Source organism: Protopterus annectens, chromosome 6.part0 (assembly GCF_019279795.1).
Source record: "Protopterus annectens isolate FY-2018-M chromosome 6.part0, PAN1.0, whole genome shotgun sequence".
Lineage (NCBI taxonomy): Eukaryota > Metazoa > Chordata > Ceratodontiformes > Protopteridae > Protopterus > Protopterus annectens.
The window spans coordinates 1701945386-1701957885 of record NC_056737.1 but is presented as its reverse complement, the minus strand read 5'-3'; the positions used below and the strand labels follow the sequence as shown (position 1 = coordinate 1701957885).

The 12500-nt window shown below is 37.8% G+C and overlaps 1 protein-coding gene across 1 annotated transcript in view; it reads right to left on the bottom strand.

Moving 5' to 3' along the window:
• The window catches only part of WDR12 (WD repeat domain 12), a gene marked incomplete in the record, with an annotated part of 668024 nt that overhangs the window by 86026 nt on the left and 569498 nt on the right, over positions 1 to 12500 (bottom strand). The window contains 1 exon segment of the mRNA XM_044075093.1: positions 12229 to 12334. Within this exon segment, the coding sequence (XP_043931028.1) occupies positions 12229 to 12334 (106 nt within the window).

Here is a 12500-nt window from a genome sequence, read left to right as displayed (position 1 = left end):
GCTTAACAGCTCCAGGCTTTCAGCTTGCTTATTTATTAATTAAACTTACCAAATTTACTCTAATAGTGCAGTACATTACTTTATTTCAGTAATCACTGATTAAAGGAGAAACCAACTGCAGACCCTTCCTCATTTTATTTACCCAAAATTGTCCAAACTTTTTTTTCTCTACATGCATGCAACACAAAAAAAATAGGAATACTTAACATAAGGACCTGTCTTTGTCTAATGTGAAGTATCCATGCATTCCACACTGAAAAGAACGGGTCTATATCAGAAGACAGAAGTTTCAAAACTTCAAATCTAATATGGTCGACACCATATGATCGAAGTCTTGAAACTTTGAATCTTTTAATGGAGATCTCCGTACAGTGCAGAAAGGGAAAATTTCCCTTTTCTGTACTGTAGTGCGATATCGGCGTTGGTATATTTAAGTAGCGAGGGGTCTGGGAGGTTCAGGGGGGCTTGCCCCCCAGCTTAGAGCATTTAAATGGTTTATTTTTGTAGGTTGTTGTATTTTATTACTTTTTCGATGTTTCAACACTTCGATTATATGGTGTCAACCATATCAGATTCGAAATTTTGAAACTTCAATAATGTAATATAGACCCAAGCAGAACAGTGGTATTTACTAACAAGGCACTGTCTCATGTGCCGCAACTTAATGCTAATGGAGTAATTTATCTGACTTGTTGCACAATTCAGACCTTGCATTTATCACAGTAACCTGGCTAGACAGTAACTTTGGTCCCATCATAAATGCCTTGGTAGTCCCCCTGGGTTTTCTGTGGTAGAATACCTACAAGCAGATCAAAGGACTGGATGCAAGTATCTACAACCTGATGAACAAAAAGAACAACAAAGTTGGGTTTACCATCTCCTTCATGTCTTACAATAAATAATGGCCCAAACTAGGTGTGCTTCCTCATCTACCACCCACCAGTAGTGCAAAGACATTCCTAAAGATATTCCTTCAAGAGTTCTGACTTCTTTATCTTTTTGTGGTCGTCTCTAAAGTTCAACATCAACGTTGACAAGAAATCAGTGGCTTTTATTAAAAATTCCTATGCATTACGAGAGGATATGGAATTGCCAAGGTAATTACCACAGCTACCCACAGATTTTGACATACTTTGGACTTGGTCTTCAAATTTTGTGTTAAGAGTAGGGATTTGGTAATACAATCTGTCACCTGGTACATCAAATCATCATTTGATTCATGGTCAACTAGCCACAGATGGAATCCATGAACCTGGGTCTTGTGCAAATTTAGTAGATTTGGTCTGATCACCCCAGACATTTGAAACTCTATTTTGTTTATCCAACTTAACAAATGTAGAGCCAGTAATGCAGACAAGTTGTCGGCGACGGTGGTAGTGATGGTGGGGTCTACAAACATACCTCAATGTTGCTTACTGACATACTGGCCCCATCCTTGTTAGTCCACCTTGTTCTGCATACATCATGGTTTTATTCTGGAGTTTCATGAAGTCAGGAGGACTGGCCAAAGAACAGAGAGAAAGTGGCACTGCTCTGGTCTGCCTGAAGACAAGCTTGCTCTTGAAAATCACTTTTTGCTCTATAAGGCTAAGGCCTCTCAAGAGAAGTCTGAGTACTTGTACTGGGTGATCTGTAAGCGGATAACAGACCATCTTGTACTCTTCCAGTTTGTGGGAGAATTGTGCAATCTGACCTGTTTCAAGAACCAGGAATACGAATCAGCTTCTTATTTCACCACCACAACAGTCCTGCTCAAATTAGGGGCTCCAAAAAGTGGTCAGCAGGGTTCTATCAGTGTTCTTGGAAGTAAAGACTGACATTGAGATGGTACAAGTTTTCTAAATCCTAATTATCCCACTGTGATGATTTTACTGCTGTTTCCAACAAAAGACTACTTACTTGTAGAATATACTCTTGTCCCACCAGACTTGTCCTTGTGTGCCTTGACAAAGCAAGTCCCTGTCCCACATAACAGCACCCTTACCTCTCTTTAAAGATGGAATATTTCCAATTCATCTAAAGGAAACCTGGATTACTCCAACTCTTGAAAAAGCATGCTTAGATCATGATATCAGCAACTGCTGGCCCATTTCAGACTTTCCTCTTGTTAACAAGATTCCTGATAAGGTAGTATACTTACAAATGGAACCCTATTTAAAAATCTGGGTTTCCACCTAGACGCAGCACAAAGACAACGCTCACATGCATCTTTAATGATTACCTTATTGTGTGAGAGCAGTGTTATTATTCCATCACTCCATCCTACTTGATCTGTTAGCTTATGACACAGCAGGCAGCTTCACCTTACTTGATTAACTGAAGCATTTCTGCAGCATCACTGCTGTAGTCCAAAAATAGTTTGCCACTTATCACGCCAAAATAAATGTACAGAATTGCCTCAGGAGATCAATCTTCTGCCTCTAACCCTCTCGAGTGTGGTGCTCCACAGTTCCATATTAAGCTTTTTGCTGCTAACTGTGAGCATGTGCAGGCTTCCTTTAGGAGATATTATTCAATCAAGAGCTTTGCAATATAATTGCTATGCTGATGACATGCAGCTATAGCAGTGCCTTTCTTTCAAGGGTCTATGCCAGTCATTTAGCTAAACACCTAGAATGTAACTATACCTGGATGTTTAACAATCAAATTAAACTCAATAGCAACAAACTGGTGGCAATGGTGATTCATGTCACTCTTAGGAAATCTTTAGCATCAGTTTTGTCTTCTTATATTACCCACAGCCTACAGTAACAGCAGCAACTCTCTGCTTCTGATCATAACTACAAAAATTTTAAGTGATTAATAGTGAGTTACTGGAACTCAACCGAATAGTACCTGAGCTAATAAACTAGAACTGGACCAGATTTCAGCTGTTGCCAAAATCCTCTTGTTTTCATCTCAGGAATATTGCTCTCATCATGCATCTCATTCTGTCCTCTGATCTCCCTACTGAAGTTAATGCCCTAGTCTTCTATCTGGACTGCTACAATGCTCTATACCTGCAATTTCTGAATTCACAGCTCAGCCACTGGCAACCTATGCAAACTTATGCAGCCAGGCTGTTTACTGCAGTGTCTAAATGCAACTGTGTTATGTTCTGCTGGGAATACACTGGCTTCACATCAGGCAGCACATTGTTAAAGTTTTAATCCTTATTTATCTATCCCTTAAATGTTGAGGCCCTTTATCTACAGGATTTGTTGACCTGGTACAGGTCAATCCATTATACCCCCCACAAACTGTTGGTGGTCCTGACTTGAGCTGTTCAAATCCTCTGGGGGTTGGGCATTTGCATTCTAAGCATAGTATCTACTGAACAAGTCAGAAAAGATGTTATCATTGCCCTATCAAAGTTATCCATAACAACAATTCTAACTCATCTGTCTCATGTAATGCTTTTTCAAACTAAGACAAAGTCAGGGAGACAACTCTTAGCCAGAACAGCCACCACTACTACAGGGCATTCAGCCTTTAAAGGGTCAGCTGAATCAAAGTCTTAAATGAAGCCTTAGATGTAGGGACTACTACGATAGGGCTTAGTACCTTTTTTTTTTATATAAAGATGCCAGTGGCTAGCTCTGAAGTTGGAGAAAAGCATACATGACCTTTGATGTTAATGGACTTTTGTTCATTTCTTAGAGATCTTTATTAAGCCACTGGGTAGGTTCCCTCCAGAAGTGGGCATGAAAAGTCACTTAGCGCAGCTCTTACAGTCTTGAAGGACAGGCACCCCAGACTACTACACACTAAGTATGCAATGTACAGTGGGCTTTGTGGAGACCCATCTTTGAAGTCACATGAGAAACTTCTCCATGAATTCCAGCCATCCAAATTAGGATGGGAGGACAATTTCTCAAAGACTTGATATACCAGTGAAGTCTCAGAATTATACATACGGAACAGAGAGGTGATTCTAAACCCAAGGAGCTAAAGACCCATCTATTTACTAAAATAGGACAGCACAGTGGTGCAGCAGTAGAGTTGTCGCCTCACAGCAAGAAGTTCTCAGATTCAATTTTTGGCTGGAGTGCCTATTGTGCGGAGTCTGCATGTCCTCCTTGTGTTCGTGTGGGTTTCCTCTGCATGCACCGTTTTCCTCCCACATTACAAAGACATAAATCTGGAGCATTTCTCCCCGGGCCTCTGCTGAAAATTGGCTTCATTCCAAGTCAGACTTTCCCAGTGAACAAATGTTAAATAAATAAAATAAAACTGAAGGGCAATGGACTCCTTGCATGCAATGAGAAAGGACAAACTGTGGGACTTTTGAGGCCTCTATGGTCACGGAAATAATACAGAAATGTATCATCGGGTGCCAATTCAGAACACTAATCCACCCTGACAGACACCATTATAAAAGGACAGCCTTCTTAGGTACAGGGGTATGTAAGATGAGCTACTTCCAGGCCATAAAAACCCCACTCCAAGACTGAATCGAAAGAGGGGGTAACCCAAGGAGCTACTTCTTCACTTACACAGTGTAATATTAAAACTCCCTTGCCTACAAGGATAGCTACAGAAATGCTGACCAGTGGTTTATTTCAAGCAAAGCAGTTTAATGAAAAAAAAAAAAAAAGATTCATCTTCTTGGCTACCTCCAGAAAGTTAAAAGCCACTCTGCAGATTCTGTAATAGCAGATGAAAGAAAGAAGACCAAATCCCTATATGTCACATTATTCCGACCCCTGAGAAATCATAGGCTGCAACAAACCCCCCTAAAAATTAAGATTTCAAGACTTCTTGAAGAAATGATATTAGTAAAACTAATGTGTTAACTTCCAGCATGCTGTGCAGCAACTCCAGAAATTTTAGGTGAGGTTAGCATTGGCAAAGAATGCACGGTATGCTATGAGAAAAGCAATGAACAGCAGAATAATAATGCTTCTAGAAAAAATATGTAATAACTAATACAATTTACTGTTCATCTTATTCCCATAAAAATAATTGTGCAGCTTTCGTGATTTAAGGGATGAGTTGATAATACCACACACAAGTCTGTCTTTTAAGGATGATGCTGTGAGAAAGATTTTGCTTTGTGACAGTGATTTAACATGGAATAAGGCCAGTGAGATTTGTCAGATATACAAGCTCACAGAAAAGCACACAAATATCCTTACAAATGAGTAACTTCTAAAACTCGTGTTGATAGCATGCAGCATGTGGTTAAAAGAAACAGGCCCAAGAACATGGCATCCACTGTAGCCCCTTCAGCACTCACTGGTAAACCCTAGAGCTTTCCAGCAAGTTCCAGAGTTCACACAGACTGAGTGAAGCATGCTAGCTTGAAAGACAACTACTCTAATTTCGCCCAACATATTTTTTCTACCTATGCTGATCTTTTCAAAGACAAACTAGGCAAGCTTCCAGTTGTGTACTCCATGAAGTTAGACCCAGATGTCAGTTCTGTTATCAGGCCAGCCCAGACAGTTGCAAAAGCTACAGTCAAAGCTGAGCAAGATAAAATGGTGTGACAAGGTGTGATTTGTCAAGTAGATGAACCAACCGAGTGGATATCTACCATAGTGGTAGCTCATAAGAAAAGCTCAGATGATATCAGAATATGTACTGATCCATGAGATTTTAACAAAGCACTAAAAGACCTCATCATCCAATGCACACAGTCAAAAAGTTGCAGCTCTGATGCCAAATGCCACTGTTTTTTCTGTCTTAGATGCAAAGAGTTTATTTTGGCAAATTTTGCTTGACAAGAAACCCTCACTGCTAAATACTTTCAGTACTCCGTTTGGAAGGTACAGATTTCTGAGAATGCCACTTGGGATAAATTCTGCAAGTGAAGTCTTTCAACGTGCAATGGAGCAAATTTTTTCTGGGTATCCTTCTGCTATTATAGTAGACAACATACTAGTAGGAGGTAATGGTGAAGTGGAGCATGACAGAAGCCTCAGAAAAGTGCTGGAAAGAACACGTCAACGGAATCTTAAGCTCAATCCACAGAAATGCATATTCAGGGCACAAGAAGTTGGTCATTTATTTACCAGTTCAAGCCTATGAACAGCCCCTTCTAAGCAAAAAGCCATTCTTGAGATGCCAGCTCCAGACAATGCTCAAAGCCCTGCAACATTTTCTTGGCATGTGAAAATCCAAACAACACACACCCAGCTTGTGAGGCGTAGAAGCAGGATAAAGGCAGCCAAAAAGACACAAATGAATCTCATATACTCCTGGTTGCTACGAGGCCATACAGTCCAAACAGCAGAAATTATTCCAAAGTCATATAAGACACGAAAATTCCTTTCCAGAAAAGTAAGACTTTATTCAACAGATAGTAAGCGCTTTCGCCAAGAGGCTTCTTCAGACTAATACAAAGAGGAACAATTCCTCAACATTTAAATAGTCATGTCTAGAATTTCATTGGTTCATTTCCTGGCTCATGTTACTTCATAATTAGTACGTTTAAAATACTATCACAGGGCTACTAAAGGGAATATACAAAACGTAAAAACACATATATAAGAAATACATGATAAGACTATATCTAATCATAAAAAATATATAATATATAGAAATATATAAAAAATGGACATAAAAATGCATACTGATGGAAGCATATTTTAAAAAATTGTATATTTAAAACACATGTTTCAAAACACATCACTGAATTCATACATATAATCACTAAATGTGGCTGTATATCAATTGAAGACAACTTCATTTACTTTCTTAATTTTCTATTTCTTAGAACTGGTCTAATAGCTGTTTTGTCATTAAGTCCAGGTGCTTGATCAGCTTTGCACCTGATTATCCATTTCAGCTCACATTCAAGTGTATAATTAATTATATCACCTCCTCTTGGGTTAGCGTAAATCTTTTGTATAGCACAGAACTTAAAGTTATGTGTAGGACCCAAACTTTTTACATGCTTTGCTAATGCATTAGAATCTGAACCAATCCTAATGTGATACATGTGTTCTCTAACCCGTTCTCTTAAAGACCTATTGGTTTTTCCTATATAAAATACAGGACAGGCTTCACAATTCGCTAAGTAAACCACGTCCTTACTACCACAGGTCGTATTGGTGTAAAACTGAAATGTGTGTTGTGTAACAGGGTGAACAAAAGTATTTCCTTCATTTATATATATACAATAATTATATCCTCCACAACGTAATGTATTATGTTCACCTTTAATAACTCTTTGCCTGTCATTTCTAGGTTTACACAGTAATCGTTTAAGATTAGGTTTATTTTTATAATATACCTTAGGTCTGGGTCCAACTACATTCTTGATGTCCTCATCTAACATAAGTATATCCCAGTTGCTTGCCATAATGCCTTTTAATCGGGTTGTATCTATAGTATACGACATAGGGGCCCTAACTTCTCGTTTAACTTCAACTGTATCAGTAGCAAATGTCACTGTTTGCTCTGAGTAATAGGGTTTTGCTGTTGTGTCCCTAAGTTCATTGACTTCTAAAATCCTTTTTTCTACTGTTGTCATATCATATCCCCTTTTACTAAAACTGTCTCGAAGTCTTTCTAGTTCATCTAAATATCCACCTTGAGACGGATTTAATCTAGAATCTCTTATCATCTGTCCTTTCACTACGTTGTCAAATATATGATTAGGGTGCATGCTGCTTCTATGCAGAAGTGTGTTTCTATAGCACAAATTCCTATGGACAGAAGTGTTGAGTAACCCATTACTCAACCTATTAATCCCTACATCTAAGAAAGAGATATCACTTCTAGAGTAGTTCAAAGTAAACTTAAGGAATGTAGTAGATGTGTTCATATATTCTACCAATTCTAATAGTGAAGCTTCGTCACCAAACCACAAGGTTGGCGTAGCTATTGGCACAAGAAGTGCCCATAGCTACGCCATCCTTTTGAATGAATACTTCATTGCCAAACATGATGTGATGGCCTGGTGGGAAGAGAAGTTTCTTTATACCTGTGATTTGTTTAAAAAACACGCAGGTTTATACAGAAGGTTTGTAGATGACCTTTTTGTTGTGTGGTTTGGTGACGAAGCTTCACTATTAGAATTGGTAGAATATATGAACACATCTACTACATTCCTTAAGTTTACTTTTACTTTGAACTACTCTAGAAGTGATATCTCTTTCTTAGATGTAGGGATTAATAGGTTGAGTAATGGGTTACTCAACACTTCTGTCCATAGGAAATTGTGCTATAGAAACACACTTCTGCATAGAAGCAGCATGCACCCTAATCATATATTTGACAACGTAGTGAAAGGACAGATGATAAGAGCTTCTAGATTAAATCCGTCTCAAGGTGGATATTTAGATGAACTAGAAAGACTTCGAGACAGTTTTAGTAAAAGGGGATATGACAACAGTAGAAAAAAGGATTTTAGAAGTCAATGAACTTAGGGACACAACAGCAAAACCCTATTACTCAGAGCAAACAGTGACATTTGCTACTGATACAGTTGAAGTTAAACGAAGTTAGGCCCTATGTCGATACTATAGATACAACCCGATTAAAAGGCATTATGGCAAGCAACTGGGATATACTTATGTTAGATGAGGACATCAAGAATGTAGTTGGACCCAGACCTAAGGTATATTATAAAAATAAACCTAATCTTAAACGATTACTGTGTAAACCTAGAAATGACAGGCAAAGAGTTATTAAAGGTGAACATAATACATTACGTTGTGGAGGATATAATTATTGTATATATATAAATGAAGGAAATACTTTGTTCACCCTGTTACAACACATTTCAGTTTTACACCAATACGACCTGTGGTAGTAAGGACGTGGTTTATTTAGCGAATTGTGAAGCCTGTCCTGTATTTTATATAGGAAAAACCAATAGGTCTTTAAGAGAACGGGTTAGAGAACACATGTATCACATTAGGATTGGTTCAGATTCTAATGCATTAGCAAAGCATGTAAAAAGTTTGGGTCCTACACATAACTTTAAGTTCTGTGCTATACAAAAGATTTACGCTAACCCAAGAGGAGGTGATATAATTAATTATACACTTGAATGTGAGCTGAAATGGATAATCAGGTGCAAAGCTGATCAAGCACCTGGACTTAATGACAAAACAGCTATTAGACCAGTTCTAAGAAATAGAAAATTAAGAAAGTAAATGAAGTTGTCTTCAATTGATATACAGCCACATTTAGTGATTATATGTATGAATTCAGTGATGTGTTTTGAAACATGTGTTTTAAATATACAATTTTTTAAAATATGCTTCCATCAGTATGCATTTTATGTCCATTTTTATATATTTCTATATATTATATATTTTTATGATTAGATATAGTCTTATCATGTATTTATATATGTGTTTTTACGTTTTGTATATTCCCTTTAGTAGCCCTGTGATAGTATTTTAAACGTACTAATTATGAAGTAACATGAGCCAGGAAATGAACCAATGAAATTCTAGACATGACTATTTAAATGTTGAGGAATTGTTCCTCTTTGTATTAGTCTGAAGAAGCCTCTTGGCGAAAGCGCTTACTATCTGTTGAATAAAGTCTTACTTTTCTGGAAAGGAATTTTCGTGTCTTATATGACTTTGGAATAATTTCTGCTGTTTGGACTGTATGGCCTCGTAGCAACCAGGAGTATATGAGATTCATTTTCTTGGCATGGTTAACTATCTAAGCAAATTCATTCCAGACTTGAGCCAGCTTTCAGCTCTACTCAAACAGTTGACAAACAAAGATGTATACTGGTTATGGTAACAGCACCAAAGAGCATTTAATGTCCTGAAACAGAGAATTGCCAGTCCACCAACTCTCAGATACTATGATGTTCACAAGCCAGTCATTCTTTCATGTGATGCTTCGAGATTTCGTTTAGGTGCAGTCATTGTACAAGAGGGTCAACCTGTTGCCTATGTATCGAGAAACTTTATCCCAATTGAAATGCAATATGCTCAGACTGAGAAAGAGCTTTTGGCAATTGTGTCTGCATGTTCAACGTTCCATGATTATGTTTTTCAGTAGCCCTATCCAGATCAAAACAGACCACCAGCCTCTAGTCACTATTTTGAGAAAGTCTATACATACAGCTCCAGCCAGAATGCAACATATGATAATGAGATTTCAGAAGTTCACTCTTGTCTACAAGGCAGGCAAACTTCTTTATCATGCTGATACACTGTCCGGATCACCCAAAAACACCACTGAACAGCATGAGAATGAGAACCTTGAATCTGAAGTCATGAAAGTGAGAATTTTTCTTCTATATGTCTTAATGAGCTGAGAGATCACACAGCCACAGACCCAGTTTTACGAAGGCTCAACCACTTTATTCAACAAGGATGGCCATCAAAGCAATCTAGTTTACCACAAAAAGTGCGACCTTATTTTGCATACAGAGATGACATTTTGTCTGACAATGGTATCATTATGGAAGGTCCAAAGGTAATTGTTCCAAAGACCTCGCAACAAGAGTACATTACTATCTTGCAATGTGGTCACCTAGCAGCAGATTCTACCAAAAGAAGGGCAAGGTCTAGCATTTTGGCCTTCTTGGTCACAAGATACTAAGAGAGTGTTATCATCTTGTTCTGTGTGTAACTAAGTACCAGTAAGTAATAGTACTAAGCCACATCAACAGAAAGAACCACTTCAGCTAAATACCTGAACTACCTTGGTCAACAGTAGCTACTGACATTTCTGAATGGAATGGTCAACATTATTTGGTGGTAGAAGACTCTTATTCAAATATTTTCGAGACTGACCTACTTCCTAATCTAGCATCCAATATTGTCATCACTAAGATGAAGCATCATTTTTCATTCCATGGTAGTTCACACAAAGTTATTTCTGACAATGGCACACAGTTTACAAGTAAACAGTTCAAAAGATTTGTAGAACAGTGAGACTTTATTCATGTTACAAGTAGCCCAGAGTATCCGCAATCAAATAGTTTGTCAGAACATGCAATTCAAAGTGCAAAGCAGTTACTAGAGAAGTCAAAATGAGACACTACTGAAGCTTTCCTGAATCTCTTGAATCTCAAATATTCCTCGTGACAAAAATCTTGGTTCACCTCCCCAGAGCCATCTGTCAGGACAAACCAGAACCATGTTACTAATCACTAGTCAATTGCTTTTTGAGTGCATCAAGAGCAACAGATCAGTGAAAACCAATCTGTTGAAGAAGCATATAATCCAGAAGTCCTACTACGGATAAGACCAGCAAACCATTCAATCCATTACGAGAAGAAGTGGTAAGGATGGAAATGTCAAAAGGTTATGATCTGATTGGAGTCATGAAGAATTTTTGCTCAGTGCCGAGACGGTGCATTGTGGAATCAGTAGTAGTAGAATTTAGGCGGAATTGTAAACATTTGACGCCAGTGTCCAAGCCTATACCACAGCACAAAACCTGTGAGAAAGACCTTCTCAGACTGAGTTATCCAGTATTCCAGTTCCAGAAAAAGTTCCAGAGAATATTACCATTCCTGTGAAGAATCCAACAGTTCCTGATATGAGTTGTTGATCGAAAAAAGTCCCAGTTGTTAAACCCAGTCCAAATTGTTACGTTACCAGATCCAGTCGCATCTCCAGACCATGTTACAGATGCATGTCAACGTGGAAATGAACATTGTATGGGAGGATGTAGATCAATGTGTATGTATGTACCTTTGAGAAGCTATCTAAGGGCTTGCCCAAGTGCATAAATACTGAGAACATGTGAGCCTGACTGACATTTTGTAGTAAACTGCTGAGTTGTAAGCATGTATGTCTGTAAGGTCTGTTAATCAATTCATTTATATTTTATGATGTTGCTATTCAACCTGATGTGTTTCTATGTAGTAAAGCATCTAAATGAACTACCGCACCTGTTCATCTTCTATGTTAGAGAGGGACGAGCGACAGGAAGGTTTAAAAAATACATATTTTTCATAAGGGAGAGAAACTGGTGATATAAACCAGAGGAAAAACAAATTTCTAACAATGCTCTGCTAAGCACAGATGCTATATGAAAGCAGAAAAAAATATTATATCACCTTAACATTTCCAACAGACAATCTGGAATGTGGCATTTATACATGGCTAAGTATAATATGTCAACAAAATCTAAACTTCTTAGTGAGAAAAGTATCTCGAAGATGCAATATACTAAAAAGTTTTGTAAAAGCAAGTTATTCTAACTAAAGAGAAACTGCTTAATATATTGCTGCTTCTACTTAAGACACTATGTAAACCATTTAGTACTCTATTGATCCCCCTGATTTTAAACTTCAGAGAGGATGTTTCCTACCTTTTGTCCGAGGATCCCACAACCTGATATGTCGGTCAGTGCTTGCTGAAGCTAATCTTCGACATAAAGGGGAGTAGGAAATGCAGTTAAACACCTTGTTTCCCATCTGCAAATAAGCACACCAGAATTTATTAAGCAAAGGCATAAAATGCATTATGCTAGCTCTAAGAAAAAATATGATAAACTACAAAAAAAAAATTAAACTCCTCTACACATGCATACATATACACACACACACATATATATATATATATATATATATACACACACAC